Raw genomic sequence first — 19,823 nt, 5'->3', positions numbered from 1 at the left:
AAAAGTTAAAGAGTGTTTAAGATTTTGATTCACCCCCTTTCAGTACTTTGTTATCTTGATTATACATCAATCAATAAAAAATTAGATCAAATATAAAAAAATAAAAAATAATTTCTCATATATATATATATAATCAATTCTCATATTGTCAACTTTTGACATCATTGACTATTAAAAGTTTGACATCTATTATTAAATTGACTATTAAAATTCACCATAAATGTACAACTCAACCTTCAACCTAAGAATCTTATTAATGGTCGAACCCATTATTCTAGTTCATATTTATATCATCTAGTCAAGGATTTTCTATCAAGATTAAAAATATCAGCCTACAAGACAAAACTATGACGTTATCATATAACCACGCCAACTCAAGTCTAGGTGTTATAAGTCTATGCCACTTTTTTCAATTCCTATCACAAGATGATAACGATGAAAATCTACACCACATGAAATATTCAAAGCAAACTATATAAAAACCCTCCCAACTTCATTTCAATACATTATTTTTTTAAATTAAATTATATTACTTTATGAAAGACATAGTCTAGACTACACCAAAGAATTGATGAAACAAAATTACACTTAAAACAAGGACAAAAATGCGCAAGAAAACTACACAAATTTTTAAATATAAATTAATTACAACAACAAAAATAAAACCTAATAAGCAACGATTGTCCTATCCAATTAAATAGTCATGGTGGTGAGAGGGGTCCAGAGATACATTAATAGGTTGTGCATATAGACACTGCAAATTAAAAAGAGTCCAACAATTTTATGTTGGACGGAAGATTCTGGTGAACATCCTTGTCATGGTGTTAAAGTACGAAGGTTCTTCTCACCTTTAGAAATGATGGTTTTTTCCAAACCGCACTTTACATTTTGTAAAATGAAGCATAAATACATTGCGTGTCAAACAACAGCTTCTTAGTCGGTTGTAGACTCTTCCTTTGGCGAAAAAGAAAATCCAATCCGGGGAGAATTGTTGTGTATTTTAGTGCCTTTCAATGGCGGGCCATGCGACGAAGAAGAAGCGCCCGCATCCGGATTGGACCGTTTCAAAGCCACTCCAAACAGCATTGGACTTCTCGATTGTTCGACGCCATTTTCATGGCTTCCGCAACACAGATCCAGCCTGAGATTCGGCGCAGGCGTCTTTTGATCTTGATCCATTAGATTTGTTGTATTTGCGGCCGATTTAATGGACGATGTTGATGCGTTTGCCGAAAAAATCTCATCTTTGGCAAAGAAGAAATCTTTAACTTTACAGGGGCCTAGGTTTCCGAATTTTGACAGGCACGTGAGAAGATCGTTGCATTGCTGTCTCATTTTTGCGAGCTCGGAGAAGAGATTCAGGTTGTCTTTCTTCAGCTTCTCGTTCTCGTCATGCAAGCTGCTTGATTTGTTGCTATGAGAGGAGGGGGATGAGACTGGGGAGGAAGCGGAAGAACAGGCTTGTTCCTCTCCAGAATTCTGTAGAGAAATTGATACTTTGCTGTCGACTGCTGTCACAGCTGGCGGAACGGCAGTGGAATGCTGTTGCGTGCTTTTTCTTCGGTGAATTTCGCACAGCAGATTCCTTTCTCCCCTTCGAAAGCATTCATTTGCGAATTCCCACTTGTCTGGCACGATCTTGCGAAATCCCTGTCGTGAATGCAACCTAGGTTAATATGCTTGACAATTACAATCGTTCCTGTTTGAAATTGACGAAAGCAAAGAGGTTTTTCGGAAATCCTCTTGTGAAATTGAGCTTTTGTTAAAATTTTATGAGATCAGTAAATTTCAGAAAATACTTTTTGTGAATTTGAGTACTCACGTATGTGTTAAGCTGCCGCACGAAGCTTGAAAAGTTGTTGTGCTTGAAAAATTTTGGCAGCAAATCTCTTGCGAATTCCGCAGGTTTCCAGACAATAAAAGTGTTTCCCTCGCTGTTCCATGAAATAATATCGTTCGTGCTTGAATCTTCGACAAGTTGATAAGTTTTGGACAGAAAAGGCGCCGGTAACGTCCTCTGCTGCTCCATCGTCATCGAGTAACTTTCATTGCCTTGTTCAATCTTCCGCGCCATTGATTTAATCACCAGGACCTAAATATTTCTATGCATCATCGTTGCCGACAAAATCTATGATCAATAAACCTGAAAAGTCTTTGCTGCAGGCTCCAAAACTCTGATCAATAAACTTTAAAAGTCTTTGCTCCAAGCTCCAATTCTATGATCAATAAACCTGGAAAGTCTTTGCTCCAAGCTCCAAATCTCTGATACATAAATCTGAAAGATCTTTACTCCGAGCTTCAAATATCTGATAAATAGACCAGAAAAGTCTTTGCTCCAGGCTCCAAATCTCTGGTAAATTAACCGGAAAAGTCTATGCTTAACTCTCTATTGTAAATTTGACGAGTTGAGAAAGCTTCTGGCCGATGATACGACTTATAAAGCCTATCGATTCTTCTCACCTTTACCAAGAATTTCACCTCTTTCAGGAGGAAAAATGCTGAGCACTAGGCCGATCACAAGCTCCTGCAAACCTCTTCGCACGGCACGGGGAATACTTTTCAAATGCTTGTCATTTCCCTGCAAAGCCGAACACAAGCCTAGAAAACCTAAGATGTCCCCGCAAATAACCTTTGACTTAAACAAAACAAATTCCTCAGCACTAAATTTCCTAAAGTATTAGCCAAAACGCCGCTTCCAGTTCCGCAAACTTCAAGATCTGGCAGCAAAACAAATCACAGATTCAAAACCTCTCCAAATTTAGAATCAAAATTCTTTCTTCTTCTCAAAAGATTAGTTTTTCTTTAACCGATCAAGAAAAAGGCCGAAAGCTACAAATACTTACTTATACTTCTTAGATAAGAATTCTCCACCGGCACTACCGAATTCTGAAACGATTTGCATCCCGCGTGAAAGACAAAGACGCACGAAAAGAAAAATCGAGAACCTGTTTCCACGCATCAAATAATGGCCAGGCAGGTTCTGGAAGGTTTTGGAAGAATGTTGCCAAGTCACGAAAGTTAAAAAGATGAATTACCGGAAAGAAAAAGCATATCCAGACACGTCCTTACGCACAGTTTGAGAATTAGGCAGACGGAAAACAGATTCTTTCTTCTCAAAGCTCGCAAAGATTCTAGAAGCTTTTTTCGTCGTTTTCGGTGGCCTAAGAACAGCTCCGATTGGTTTACGTGTCCTGCGGCCGACATGGCCCCGCAATTTGGCCTTTCTCTAACTTTTTAAAAAATTAACCAAGTCCTCTCTTTTTTGTCCGCAATTTGCACGCCTCTTGATTTGTCGAATCGATTATTTCACACACAGATCTTTCTAAATTCGTTTCTTCGAGTTTCTTCTGATCTTCGTCCCCTGTGCGCCATTTTTTTTTTTCAGAAGAATCTGTCACGGGTACATCTGCAAACTAATTTTAGTCAAGCATTTGGTATCATCCACGAAATCTTTTACTAGTGCTCAACAGCTTTATCCTGTTCAACCAAACTTTTGCCAAAAAATAATCCGTAGTCGAAAAAGACCATTCTCACCTACCACTGAGAAGAAAATTTAATAGTTTTGGTCAAATATTGATGCCACCGGTTTTGAATTTGACGGTCGATCTGGCCTTTCAAAGGATTCCGTTTCTTTATTTCTTATTCGCCTCTAGTGGAAATAAATTCTAAGAGAATCACTAGTGACAATATATTTGATTTTAAAACTATTCTCTAATGTCAATTTTAAATTAAATTGACCAATCAAGATATAAATTCAAATGTTTATATCATTTTTCTATTTTAAATGATTTTATAAATGTTATTTTCCATTGATTCAATTGAACAATACTAAGTTTAGCAAAAATTCAATTTCCCCCAACAAAAAATATAGATATTATTAATAAATAAAACTAACACAATTCTTAAAAATCCTCCAAAAATCATAATGTATATAAAGGGGTATATTTAAACTTATTTTTCACATTACAAACTTTTCCCACTTAGAATTTGACTTAACAATCACATTTAAAAAAATAATAATTGATTTTCTATATATTCCCTTTAAAAAATAGATTCATAAGCCCTTTTTTATTGTATACATTTATATGGAAATAAACCTTACTTTTTAAATAAAAAAATTTAAAAATATAATATTTATAATTAAATTATATTTTAATCTTTTATAATTATGCCAGAGGCGTTCTATACAATGGTAGTAGAAATGCCCATGGGAATATGCCAAGAGTCCTTGTTAATAAAAAAGAAAAAGGAGCAGTTACAAACTTTTAATTTTAAATATTAAATTATAAAATAAAAAGCATTCCCGAAATAATGGTTGGCCAAAATAAAAGGAAGCCAAATGGAGGCCAAAATAATAGGGCTGACAAAATAGGGCCCGAAAATATAGTCCCAAAAATGGGGCTTGAAAAAATAGGACCTAAAAAATAGGGCCAAAAAAATAGGACCAACTAAAATTATTTCATTTAAATTTTAAATATGAGATATTTTCTTTCTATTAAATATATTTTTGTATACACATTCATGCTATTTTTTTTGTGGGGAGTGGGAGAATTCGAAATAAATTTAGGGCCCGTTTGGTAGTGGGAATTAGACTGGAATAGGCATTTGTATATTCCTAAAATTTTGAATCCTCTGTTTGGGTGCACCAAATTAGAATTGAGAATAGGAATATATATTCTCATTTTAGCCCCAAAATGAGCATTTGCTATTCCACCTAAATAGGTGTTATTGAAACAATTCCCATTTTCACTTTCACAAATTTGGTGAAGTTTTCAAATTTGGAAGGAATGCGATATCATTTTGTCCGCCATGGCCAAATACGATACGGTTTCTTTTCCTTTTTCATTGTGGATGCTGCTCCTATTTTCAATTGTGATGTCCACGCTTTATTTTCATTTTCAGTTGAATTAGCACAGAGGATTGAAGGTCGACACAGGGTATTGTTTACAGATTATCAAAAATGACAAAAGAGCCAAGAACGGAACGGATGAAGTGTGCCATTTCTATATTGACAACTGATTGCAGACGATGGACATTGATTTGCTAAGATGTTGTGAACCCACTTACTATAGGAGACATTTCGATTTGAAGAAGGTAGAGCTAGTTTCTCAATGCACATATGAACTTGTAGAAAGCGCTAATTCTTGTGAGCCCTTGCCTGATCTAAGACAACGATTTGAGTCTTGGCGCAGGCAATTGCATATTTATGAGATTGGAGGGTGCTAAAAAATTTATAGCACATCTAGCCCTAAATTCTTCGTCTTAATACATTATCACTACAACGATATCACTTTTCATTGGGAAGCAATGTGATCAGTTCTCCAACAGTGACTGGTCAATGCCATTTAGAATGATGAGATCTCTGTTTGGATAGGGTGTTTGGTGCTTAGCTGTGGAGGTCACGACAATGCAAATGTGGATGACAGACTGTGAAATGATTTGTTAATGCTCTATTTTTAAGAACAGTCAGAAAATTCAAATTTCAATTTCAACTTATATTCCACTTTTAGTTTTATCGAACTAAACAAGTTTGAAATAACAAATCAAGCGTAACAAATACTAGTTTAACAAATGCATAATAATAAATTCTAATACTTAAATCATATTCCAACAGCCAAACGGGGCCTTGTAGAATTTCAAGAGACATCCATTGGGGGAAATGAGGAGCCTCTCATAAGTTATAAAACAAATGTTCCTCATTTCATTTTCATTTTTTATTTTTGCAGGGAGGAAGAGGTGGAGACCATTGGAGTAGATTGGAAGTTTTAAAGAGTAGATTGAAGTTGTGAAGTAATTTTTTTTGTAGGTGAGATTTTTTTATTTTTATTTTATTTTTTAATAAATTTTTAAAATTTAGTTTTACATTTAGATTTAGATTTAGTTATGTACTTAAATTTAGATGTAGGTTTAATTTCAATTTTTTATATAATATTCTACTTTGATTTAGATTTGAGTTTCAATTAGTTTCACTTTAGATTTAGAATTGTATTCAAAATTGTTTAGATTTGCATGTAATTTAACCTTGCATGTTTGATATTTATATATTTGATAAAATATTTCATTTGCATTTTTTTAATGCGCATGTTTCAATTTAGCTTTAGATTTGCATATTTCATATTATTTTTCGGTTTGCATATTTCAAAATGATTTTGGTTTGCATGTTTTAGATTTATACGTTTAATAATAGTTTTATATTTGCATGTTTTGGAATTCTATTCTATTCAAAATTATTTAGGCTTGCATTTAATATTTTAGTCTTGCATGTTTGATTTAAATTTAAATTTGCATTCAAAATCTATTTGATTTATATATTTTATAATACTTTTCATTTGCATGTTTCAAATCATTTTTAGATTTGCATGTTTCATATTAGTTTTAGATTCACATATCTCAAAATAATTTTAGTTTGCATGGTTTAGATTTGAATGTTTCATAATAGTTTTGCATTTGCATCTTTCAAAGTATTTATATTTTCACGTTTCATAATTAAAGTTTATCATTAATGTGGATGACAATGCCACGATATCAATAAAATTTATATTTTTATTAAATTTAATGATTTATTCAAAGTAGATGAATCATATATTTTGTATGTATCTTATCATTATTAAATTATAAAATAAAAAAGCATTCCCAAAATAATAATTGGCCAAAATAATATGAAGGCAAAAGGATGCCAAAATAACAGGGCCCAAAAAATGGGCAAAAACTTAGGACTTGTTAAATAATGCCAAAAATATAGGACATGAAAAAATAGGACCAAAAAAGTAGAACTCAAAAAAATAGGGCTGAAATAATTTCATTAAAATTTTAAATATAAAATATTTTCTTTTTGTTAAATATATTTTTGTATGCACATTCATGCTTATTTTTGTGGGGAATGGGGGAATTTGAAACAAATTCGTGGTATGTCAAAAGACATCTATTGGGCGATATAAGGAGTGTCTCATAAGTTATAAAACAAATGCTCCTAATTTGATTTTCATTTTGTGTTTTTACAGGGAGGAAGAGGTGGAGATTATTGGAGTAGATTGGAGTTTTTGAAGAGGTGGAGATTAATGGAGTAGATTGGAGTTTTTGAATAGGAGTAGATTAAAATTTTGGAGTAATTTTTTTTCATGTGAGATTTCTATTTTTGTTTTTCATTAGTAATTTAGTTTTGTATTTAGATTTAGATTTAGTTATGTATTTAGATTTAAATGTAGATTTAGTTAAAAAATTAATTATAATATTCTTCTTTGATTTAGTTTTCAATTTCAATAAGTTTCATCCCAGATTTAGAATCGCATTCAAAAAAATTTAGATTTGCATGTAATAGTTTAACCTTGTATATTTGATTTAGATTTAGATTTTGAATTGATTTAAAATCTATTTGATTTATATATTTGATAATACATTTTGTTTACACATTTTTAATGTGTATGTTTCAATTTAGTTTTAGATTTGTATATTTCAAAATGCTTTTGGTTTGCATATTTTATTAATATTTGTGTTTGTAATGTTTTAAAAAGTGGAAGGCAATGCCACCATATTTCAAACATTACAATCTAACTATTTCATTGGAAATAGTTTTGACTTTTATTTATGTTATTTTGAACGTTATTCATTTGAAATAACTTATGTTAATTATTAATATTATTTTTATTTTTATTATTTATATATGTTGATGTTTGTTAATAAGTTTGTAGGTTACTATTTGAGTTATGGATGCCTTAAACAAAGAATCAAACATTATTGATACTAGCTTGACCACTTCAATGACCTCAAATGATTTTTTTAAGACCAAGTTTGATAAATGCCTACAAATAATTAAATAATTGTGTACGACTATAATTAAAGTTGTGGATAAAACAATATTGCCAATTGACTATGTTGAGGAAATAGAAGTGATGCAGATGAAAGATGCATAAAAAATCTCGAATGACACATGTGCAAAAGTGGATGGGTTTCCCTCAATGATGAAAGAAGTCTTTTGCAATCATTGTTCAAATAAAGGTTGCAAAAGAATCCTAATCATTGAAGAATGTGACATGTATATAAACCATTACAAAGATTTTTTTTGCACATAGTTTATTCTTGTCTCTAGTTTAGAATTTTACTTCTAATTAGTTGTATTGGAACCTTTTTATCACCATTATTCTATGTAACTTTCATGAAGAAAAGAACAAGAAAAAATAAATTTATAAGTGGGAATATATATATATATATATATATATATATATATATATATATATATATATAGAGAGAGAGAGAGAGAGAGAGAGAGAGAGAGAGAGAGAGAGAGAGCATTATAAAAAAGTTAATAACATGTGTCACAATAGTACTAGCCCACATGAAACTTTAACTTGACAGTTACCCTAACACTAAGCTAAAGTGTAATAATAGCACTAACATCAGCTGTAATATGATAACCCAAAAATAACCTTAACTGCAATAATAACACAAAATCTAACTCTAACTTTAACTTGAACTCTAACTCTAACTCTAACTCTAATTATAACCCTAATCCTAATTCTAATTCTAACTATAATTGTAATCGTAATCGTAACCCTAACTCTAACTCTAATTCTTCCCATTCTCATAACCCTAACAATTTATAACCCTAATTCTAGCCCTAACCCTAACCCTTACTATAATTCTAACTCTAACTCTAACTCTAACTCTTTTATAAAGGAAAGTGATATCAAAATTTAAATTCTTCAACTTTAACGACATAAAAGTGGCATTTGTATTTATAATTTGAAGATGATGTAAACTAATGAAATGTGTAAAATTGGATGAAGTTTATATCTGTAATTTTTTTTTAAAATTACAATAAAATTTTTATTTATTTTTGAATTTTAAAAGTTTCTTTTTAATTTTTTTTAAATGAGGAAAATATAGAGTTTTGCTCATATATAATTCTTAAAGTTATTGCATGCTTATATAAGAGCAAATATTATTACATTGGGAAAGAATGCAAGTTCAATCTCATCCTCTTATAGTGAACTGACATTCAATCAAAAGAGTTATAAAGGAAAGTGATATCAGAATTTAAACTCTTCAACTTTAACAACATAAAAGTGGCATTTGTGTTAGAATTTGAAAATGATGTAAATTAATGAAATGTGTAAAATTGGATGACGTTTATGTCTATAATTTTTTTTAAAAAATTGGGTGAAAATTTTATTTATTTTTGAATTTTTAAAGTCTATTTTTAAATTTTTAAAAAATGATGAAAATATAGAGTTTTTTTTCTTGTCAAACAAATATATGCAAATGATTATATTTTGGTCTGATTATGGAATATGTTAGAGTTGACATGTATACCTAGTGCACAAAAAAAGAAAAATTGAAATTTGGCTAATATTTTTCAAGTTATAATTAGTCGAAGTCAAAGTTATCGAAAATTGACAATTTTTTTCTCCCATCAAACTTTTTCCATCAAATATATATATATATATATATATATATATATATATTAAACCAAATTACATATTCTTAAATAAGACTCTCTCCTCTAGTGCAGAATTAAAAATAATAATTTTTAAACATGATTTACCATTTGTTTTCTATTTTTGAATAGACATCTTCCTAAATCTTAAAATACTTACCTGTAATATTTTCAAATTATAACATATTATTCATAATCAAAATAATAAAAAGTTTATATGATCATAATCTTGACTATGAGACCTACAAAAATATATTTTTAGTTTTTTAAAAAACTTCATTTTAGTAGGAGAAATTGGCCTTCAAAGTGAGATGTTTGCAAAAGTTCTTATCTTTACTTGTGTGGTTGCCACTTAGGATGCCACATAGACAATTATGGCTGAAACCCTTTTGGCTAAAACTATTTTGGCCGAAAATGTTTTGGTCATAACCCCCGTCGGCCTATCAAACCGCTAGCGGTTAATTTGGCTATTTCACATAAAATATTTTTTTCCCTTCTTTTAATAAATATAGAAAACAACAAAAAATAAAAGAGCATTTTCAGAAGACAACAACTTTTGAAGCTATTTTCAGCAACTATTTCACAGATTTAATCATAATTGCAAAGGATCAAATATTTTTAAGGTGTTTTGTTCCCATCTACTTAATTTTATGTATTCTATATTGAAGCATTAGCTAGTATTTAGTGAAATCTAAATTAATTTTTTTTGTCTCTAGATTAAAGTATTCAATGGGTAGTGCAAGGAAAAGATCAAGAAAATATGATAGAATAAGAGATGACAAAATGAAAGGTCATACAAAACGTAACCAAAACTAACCTATTGAAATTCTTGAAGAGGATGAAAGTAATGAAGATGAAGAAATTGAAAATTCTAACAATAGAAACAAATTAAAAGGCATAGTAAATTTGATGGATTTGGACGAGGAACTACTTTTTAGCCAAATTTCATCTAAACATATGATAAATGATAACACTATTAGAAAGCATTGTCAAAACATGTGGGATGAATATTTCAAAGATAAAAGCATATTTGGACAAGCACAATTATTTGTCAAGTTATTTAGGAGAAAAAATATGAGACCTGTTTTGGAGTTGTTGGGTGTAGATAACAGGAAAAACCATGCCCATAATATTAATAAAACAATAGTCGAAAACTTGCAAAATGATTATTTCACAAAATGAGGAGGTGATTTGAGTAATGCACGTAGAGAATTGATGACTACTATATCTAGTAGAAAATTGACAGATAGAAAATAGGTACGTGCAATTTTTGATGTACTACATATATCTAGAAGAACTATTCAGAGATACATCAAGAGGAGAAACATGCTAGATGATAACATTGAGAATAATTGGGTGAATATTTGTAGAGTTCTTTGAAAAGATAGAATTTTTGAAGATGTAAGTTATTGAATTTTGGACCACATGTTCTCATGTTTCTTCCAACAGACGTGATACTATACAAATTAAAGATCAAGAGACAGGGGCCAAAATTGAACATCCAAGACATTTCATAGATATAACTCAAAGTGAATTATTCTAAACATTCAATAAAGAATTTTCAAATGTCAAAATATGTCAAAGAATGTTTGAGAGTTTGCATCCTTCCTTTGTATGCATAAATAAGATACGTGAAACTTGTTGTTGTCGAAATCATGTTGAATTTGGTCTACACTTGCAATCATATAAAAAAATTATGGCAGTATTTGATCCTAAATTGGTCATCCCTAGTAGTACAACAAAATTTGTGAAGTCCATATTATGTGATAAATTAGAAGATTCAGATGAGTTCAAAGTGCAATGCATCAAAAATCAGTGTGAAGATTGTGGAGATTTATGTAAATTTTTAATGCAAATTGAGAATATTAATGAATCGACACTAATTTCATGGATGAGATATGAATACGAGATATACCAAAATAAGACAGGAGATGAATCCAAAAAAATTGTACTAAAGGAGAGTGAATTGTGTTATGATGAGTTTATGACCAAGTTTCGTCCATTGATATATCCACATATCCAACATTGTCATGGTGCACAATGACAAGCCAAATAGTTTCATGATTCAAAAAATTATTTTTCCACCTAGTTGTAGATTTTTTTGAGAATTATACATTTGCACCTCAAACAGAGCTTCAAGGGCAATATTTTCATTCTGAATAAGTTGCAATATTTGTGCAAGTGACCTATAGACATGCACAATTTGAGGTGGATGAGATAGAAAAGTTGGATGAAAATGATTGCATCATCATCAAAGAGGTTCATTTTTATATTAGTGATGATAGAGTTCATGATAGGAGTTATGTGGCTCATTATTTTGCAATGTTCTCTAAAGATCTTAGAAATTGTGGAATAAATGTTTTAGAGCACTGGATTTGGTCTGATGGTTGTGCAGGTTAGTATACATGAACTTACACATTTATTTAACTTTATTTTAACTTATATTTATTTCTACATGCCTATTTCAATTTGATACATGTACACAGATAATTGTTTCTACTTATCATTTCATGTTCACAGGACAATTCAAATCTGTAAAAGCATTTAATTGGTTAGCAATGCAACATGCTAGAACTAGTGTTAGGTTTTATGGAATTTCTTAGAAAGTGTACATGAAAAAGGGGAGCGTGATGGAGCAGGAGCATGTATAAAGCTTGCACTTTGACAATGTGAACTTGCAAGTAAATATGCATTTAATGTGCATGTTTACTACTAGTAGCATATATATATATATATCTTCTCTAGACATAGACATATATATATATATATATATATATATATATATATATATATATATATATATATATATATATATATATATATATATATATATATATGGTATATATTTTAAATTATATATATGCATGTTGTATGTACATACAGGGAATAGGATAAAGAGTGCAAATCAAATTGTTAAATGGTGCAAAGTTCATTTTGCTACTCAAGATACTAAATATAATAAGTGTTACTTCTGGGAAGTGAAAGTGAACTTTATATTTATTTTTAGTGTATTTTTCAAATTCAAATTTTTTATTAAATATTTATTTTTAAATATGACAATTACTTTTCGTATTTGTAACAGATATAGATCGATCTAATTCTTACAATTGTCAAACGACTCCTAGTATTAGAAGGTTACATCAAGTGATGACTACAGGAAACCATAAACCTCTAGTAGCTAAAGTAAGAGAGAAAATATGTTTTTGTGATGACTACATTAAGGACAATCCAGTGAGTGCATGTGAAAATATTGCAAATGGATATGTTTCACATTGGAATTTGAAGGAGATAGTTAGAAAGCCTCCTTTTGAAGATGCTGACATTGACATTGACATTCATGATCCTATATATTCAGTTGATTATGAGTACATTTCTAATTTAGTTATGGTAAATATATATATATATATATATATATATATATAGCATAAAATTGTAATCAAAGAAATAACACTAAACAACTAATGCATCTTCTTACATTATCATGCAAAACTTCAAAATATGAAAGAAAACATGGACATAAACATAACATGAAACAAAAAAGAGTATAAACTATCAAAATACCACTATGCAAACTTCATGAAACCATCAAGTGGAGATGATTTAATCACTCATGGGATATGGTTGCTCACAAATCCAGCATCATAACAATGAGGTAGATAGTGCTTATGAAAATGAGGAGAGGGCTCTCCTTTTATAGGAAAAAGGATGCAACGAATGGTTGATATTGAATACAAGATGAAGGGATAGGATCTCTCATGATTGATGAGGTGTCCATGACGTGGAGGCCAAGTAGACTCCAAGTGGATTAGGGTTTTGACCATTCAAAGGGGGCAATATGCTCACACATGTGTGAGAAACCTTTGATGGTGACATGATCAATGAGGTGTGAGAAGCATGGCTTCTCACACATGTGTGAGAAAACTTGATTCTCATGCAAGAGGACAAGTGTACAAGGGGTGTGAGAGGGCATGGCTTCTCACACATGTGTGAGACAACTTGACTCTCATGCAAGAGGACAAGTGTGCAAGAGGCATGCAAGACATGAGGGATGAGGAAAGTGTGAACATCTCTCACACATGTGTGAGCACACACTTAGGATTAAAAGGTAATTAGCTAGGTGATTCGAAAAATCAAGCATGATTAGGAAGTGGGTAGGTTTAGCATGATGGGTTAGGTAGGAGCCATGTGCTCAAATAGGATTAACTTCAATATTTAATTCCTAGTGGGATTAGGAAAGGGGTTAATTAAGTAAATGAAGTACTTAATTAAAGTAAATGGATTAGGATGCAAGGGGAATAGGTTAGGATTTAAATAAACCTTAGTTTATTCAAATCAAGAAAGGATGAACATAATTAAATAAATGTAAAATTTATTTAATTAAAGGTAAGGGAATTAAATAAATAATAAATATTTATTTAATTGGTCAAGACACGTGATTTGGTCAATTTTAGGTGTCTACATTTTGCCCTTCTTGATATAGCATTAGTAATGTTATATCAAAGAAGAATAAAATATAGTGGTTGGAAGGATAATACTAGTAGCATGATGCCCCAGTCATGGAAGGATGAGGAGGGTGGAAGGGTATGCCCCCTCGAGAGGACATGCAGGTTAGGAGAACACAGATGTGCTCTCGAAATTGATGAGAGCATGGAAGAGAGAGGAAAACATATGCTGCAATGGTGTGAACAACCTAAGTTTGCTATTGTACTCAACACTATGCACCAAGGTATGAGGAACCAAGATGACAATGTGTCAAGTACGTGATAAAAAGAGTCTAATACAACCATTTGCCTTATGAAACCATGATATGGAAGACCATGATTCCTAGGACAGTAGGATGTAAAGACCATGATACATGCAAAAAATACTAATGCAGACAAGTAACAAGCAATCATGCACAAGAAACCAAAAGCAAACCAACATTTTGCCCCTAGTGAAGCTGAAAACCCATGAATGGACTGATTGATGATGATTGATTAAGGATGGAAAAGTTAATGCTAAGCGTAATGCACATCCAAGGACTGGGAAGGATTCATCCCATGATATTGATATTCGAATATGGTTAATGGATGATCAGCTGATTGGGTCAAATTGATGAATTGATTAAAGATTGATGCACAAGATTACAAGATTGGATTGATTGAATTAGTATTGATTGCACAAGGATTGAGATTTTTTTTGATTTTATGGTGGATAGAAGAATGAACGTGGATGAGATTGGAAGAATGTTGTTGATAGGATGAAGAACGATGAGAGTAGAATTGAAATTGATTTGATGTGAAAGGATTAGAAGAAGGGAAATTTGATTGAAGTATGAATTTGATTGAATTGAGTGGAAGAACTAGATTGAATGTGATATGAATGAATAGAATGGATAGAAATGGATTGATTAGAAAAATGTGTGAGAGAATGGATAAAATGAATGGATTGAATGAATGTGAGATAGAATGAATAGAATGGAACCAATGACAAGGGAGGGTCGAGGTATGGTAAATGGAGGAAAAGCAACATGATGTTGGTGGATGCAAGGAATAGTGAAAGGATATGAGGGGCCAAATGATATGGTGGCAAAAAAATGTGGGGCCAAGAATCATGTTTCGAAGGAGTGCAAATGCCCCATACCAAGGTTAGGAAAATGGAAGAAAATGTGGTGGGAAAGGATGCATGAAAATGGAAGGATAGTGTAAAGGCTAGTGGATGGAGGAAGAGAAGGCATTTTCTCTTCCAAAGCATGTATAAACATTTTGGTATTGTGCCTCTAGTATTGATCAAGAGCATAGGCATGAAAGTGAAATGAATAAGGGATATGGAAGGGAGGGTATGAAAAAGGGATAATGATATGAAGAGTATGGATGAAATGTGGGATATGAAGTTAATGAAATGGATGGGATAACCAAGATCAAGAACATATGAAAGGGGTATGGAAGTATATAGGAGTATGGATGGAAAATGGATGAACATGAGAAGGACTATGGAATGAAAGATATGGATAGCATGTCAAGATCAAATATGTAAAAGGATGATGGAAGTATGTAGGATGGTGTGTGGATAATGCACAAAGGATATGGAAAGTGCATATGGATGGATGAAAGGAAAGTGAATGTCAAGATTAAAGATGGAAGTGGAATATGAACGGTAGATGGAAGGATGGAAGAGATGTGAGGCAGTATGGTATGGCTAGAGCTTGCCCCCAGTGTAGAGTGCAAGTGGAAGTGGAAAAGTGAATGGATGGATAGGTTGAATTGGAAGGCAATGGATAGAAAGGGAGGACTCAAGCATCTAGATATATGGATGGTATCCCTTGATATGTTATTCTTTTTCTTTTTTATTTTCAAGGAATTTTTACTATTTTCTCATAGATGTTGATAGGATAGGGAAAAGAAGGATGAAGGGGATTGGAGAATGGAGGCTAATGACTTATGAAAAGGTTTGGATTAATGGGGTGGAGTGGGAGGGAGGAAGACATGGTTGATGGATGCTAGGTTAAAAGGCTTGTAAATGATTGGATGAAGGAGATGAAAAGATCGTCATTGGCACACACCTTGAAGGGTGATGGAAAGGAGGAAATTGTGGAGGATATGCAAGGGAAAGTGTGGATTTTGGGATATAGGGACACAAAATAGATGAAGGAAATGATGGATTTAGGATGGTGGATTTAGGTATATAATGATAAAAAATGGATTTGGAAAGTGGAAGCGTGGATGGATTATGCACGAGGGAATCCTTTGGATTAGCAGAATTGGATGTTGTTATGAATCTTTCTTTGAGATTCATTGCTACATTAAGTAGCTTTGGTATCCACAAATTTTTTTCATTTTTGATTTTCAGCCTTTGTGGCCTTTTGATTTTGCTTTGGATCAGATTTTTCTTTTCTTTGACATGTTGTTTTGAGGGGACATGTTGATCCTTGGACTTTTGTGGATTTTTTACTTTATTCATTTTTTCTTTAGCATCCAATGTGCTTCCATTGGCTATGGTATGGGTGCATGAAGGTAAATGAGATGGAGAGTGTATGGATGGTGAACGTTAGAAGGAAGTCAAGGATGTGTACCTTTGTTGATCTTTATTAGGGGATGAGGTGGAAGACATAAATATGGTGGATGGATGTATGTAAGGACACAAAATGGAAGGAAGGGATGAAGGATTTGATGATGGAACATAAGGACCTAGAATGGATGGAAGATAAGGACCTAGAATGGACTTGGAATATGGAGGATGGGAAGCTTTAGGTTTGGAAGAAGGAATTGTTGAAAGCATACCAACATCTTGAGACATTATTTCTTTAATGGGATACTTATCATTTTCAACACAAGATGTGAGTCTTGGTAGATGGGGTTCATGAGTGGATTGGATAGGTGTGATAGGATTGTGTGGAGGATTAGGATTGCAAGGGAGATTATGAGGGATAATAGAATTGTGAGATGGAGTGGAATCATGAAAGGAACATGAAGGGGTGCTTTGATCTTGACTTAAAAGAGGATCATGTGGTAGAATGAGTGGATCATGAGATGGACTGGAATCATATGTTGGGGTGGAGGGAATAGAACCATGAGATGGAGTGATTTGATCTTGACATTGAGGAATATTAGTGGATGTAGTGGAAGGAATCTCTTCATGAAGTGGAGGATCTACAGGTGATAACTCATGAGATGGAATGAAATCGGTAAGGGGTGCAATACATGGAATTTCTTGATCTTGGTTAGGAAGGGAATTATGGGATGGACTAAGAGGGATAAATGGATCTTGAGGGATAGGGGAACAATGGGATGGAGAAATGCTCGGATCTAGAGGAGAAGAGGAATCTATAATGTCATGCTTTGGATGAAGGTCATGAGATGGAATTAGGGGTATCACTTTGGGTGATTGGATCGCTTTATCTTGTTTTTTACACTTAGCCAAGAGTGATGTGAAAAACCCCTTATGAGGTGGGGATGAGGTTTTTGGAGGATTAGGATTGTGTGAAGGTGGAACTATGGTTAAGGGATTGCATGGGGGGTTGGGGTTGGATGGGACATGAGGACTAGCATCTTTGAAACATGGGGGAAGAGGACACATGGCACGAAAGGAGGCCTCTTTCTGTTGACTTGCTAAAAGATAATTCTTTAGTTGTTCCATTTCCTTAGCAAGGTCATTTGTGTTTGCAGAATTGTGTAGGCTATGAATGGAATTGTATGTAGTGGAAGGATAATGAGGTTGATTTTCCTTGTCAAAGGTAGAAGAATAATGGACATGAGATGAATTAGAGTTGGATATGAAGTGTTGAGGATGAATTTGATATGCAAGTTGAATAGGAGGTAGAACTCCATATTGTCTTTGAAGATTGTCAACCATTTGATTAAGCAAATTGAAATCCATAGATGTTAGAATAAGAGTGACGAAAGATTTGATATGAACTTAGGACTAGGAGCTATTTTGGACTTTGACTTGATTTGATTTAAATTGGATTTGACTTGATTTGATTTGATTTGATATGCTATTGATATTGATATTGATTGGATAAGGGTTTGATTTGATTAAAACCCTATGATATTGCAAACAAGTGAATGTTAGATTTGAGTTAAAGTCCAATGTTCGTGACAATGCTCCTATGTCCAAAGTAGAATATTTGATGCAAAGTTGAATTAGAAGAAGACGTGAATGAAATTAGGAAGATTGATTATGGAGGAAGATGTAAATGGATTGAATTAAGAATTGATTAGAAAAGAATGAATTTGACAAGGGATTGGATTAGAAGGATGATGATGTGGAGGATTGAATTAAGAATGCATTATGAGATTGGCGGAGGAAATTGAAGCTGGATGATGATGAGGCATGACTAGAATGAAGATTAGGAATTAGATTGAATGACAAGAAAATGATGTGGACAAATGGGGATGATTAAGATGTGGAAGAATGGTTTGAATGATGAAGATGAGATGTATGAGGGTGATGAATTTGATGGAGAGAAGAAGTGACTTGGAAGTGATGTGGAAAACTTGACTAAGAGGACTTGAACTAAAACTTGTTTTTGTTGTTTTTGAGATTTTTTTAATTTTTTTTGGATTTTTGGACTTTTACAAAAAAAAAAATTTGGATTTTTTAATGTTTTATGATGTTTTTGGATTTTGAGGTTTAAGATGCAAAATAAAATAAGGAAATATATACAAGGCAAGTGTGTTTCAAACACTCAAGGACATCAAACACACCAACAAACCTATAAGGTTGCAACTAGGATGTACAAGGATCAACTAGAGGGCATCCTTGATATTGCAAGGTACGTGAGGCCCAAATCTGTAGATGAAAGAAAATACTGCCACACAGCCAAGGGGAGGTGGTAACCCAAATCTCCTCCTTCACTTCCCAAAGGTATAAAGTTCTTTGGGGCTTAGCCAAGAGTGACAATATTTTGCTTCCAAGAGAGGTGTCTTTCGATTCACCTCCCAATTTTTATACTCCACCAGAACCCTGGAGTTGAGGTCATCCCAAGGGGCGATAAAATCCCCAAGCAGGCCTCCTATAACAGAGAAAAACAAGACCACTTATTTCTTGTGCACCCAAGATCACCCAAAGGTGTGAGGGGAGAGAATATGTAAGTGACCCTTGGGTTTAAAAGACAAGCGTTCTTTCCTGATAAAACTTTAGGTTTTCTAATCTACTTGAAGACACACATGTTTAAAGCATACAATGTTCTTTCCAACTTGAAATTTTCGTCAACATGAATGAAAAGTGTGGATTCGTCAACAAGAAAGTAAATCAAGTGTGTGCATAAGCAAGATTGCTGAAAATGAAATCAATTTCCCTTAAGGCATTCAAGATTGTGTGTGTTTATTTTAAGCACCAATTTGAAATGTTTGTTAGCCTAGGCATACATGTCAATTATCCTTTAGGCATTCAAGAGGGTATGAATTCATTTTAAACACCAGGCCCAAATGTTTGCTATCCTAAACATGCATGTCCATTGCCTTAGGGCATTCAAGATTGAATTCGATTGTTTTAGCTTTAACCATGCATTCAATGACAAGTGTTTAATCATAAAAGTTCATTCCAAAAACAAATTTAAAGCAAAACCTGCAAGCAATATGGTTAATGAGAAAATATCCTTGCAAAACCACAAGTTAGGGCAGCGAAAATGTAGGACAAATGTTAAACAACCCTACAATGAAAAGGTTAGCATAAAGTTTTGTCTTTGACATAAAAAAAAAGAGATCTAAACTGCATCAAAATTTCATGAAACCAATATCATCATGATGGGCTCAGAATCAGCTTTTCGGCAATATTTCATTTTCCAAAAACGGAGCTCGTATGCTCAAGTTATGTGCAAAAAAGGGAAGGTTGCTCCTTATGGTTTAAAAGGGCATGTGGACTGCTGATGCAGTGATGATGTCAGCAACCTAAAAGGAAAAATTTGACG

The 19,823-nt window shown here is 32.7% G+C and overlaps 1 protein-coding gene across 1 annotated transcript; it reads right to left on the bottom strand.

The window, feature by feature from the left end:
• Window positions 1-660: 660 nt before the first annotated feature.
• On the bottom strand, window positions 661-3,587 carry LOC149542184 (heat shock factor protein HSF24-like). Its single transcript, XM_089797207.1, has 3 exons — window positions 2,844-3,587; window positions 1,823-2,717; window positions 661-1,650 (listed from the first exon to the last, which is right to left on the bottom strand). The coding sequence occupies exons 2-3, from the start codon at window positions 2,072-2,074 to the stop codon at window positions 934-936; spliced, it is 969 nt and encodes a 322-aa protein (XP_089653333.1). The 5' UTR covers window positions 2,075-2,717; window positions 2,844-3,587; the 3' UTR covers window positions 661-933.
• Window positions 3,588-19,823: the final 16,236 nt, after the last annotated feature.

This window comes from Cupressus sempervirens, chromosome 8 (genome assembly GCF_028749045.1).
Source record: "Cupressus sempervirens isolate cs-2001-9-10 chromosome 8, ASM2874904v1, whole genome shotgun sequence".
NCBI classification, from domain to species: domain Eukaryota; kingdom Viridiplantae; phylum Streptophyta; class Pinopsida; order Cupressales; family Cupressaceae; genus Cupressus; species Cupressus sempervirens.
The sequence above is the reverse complement of the archived record's forward strand: the minus strand, read 5'-3'. Positions and strand labels throughout refer to the sequence as shown.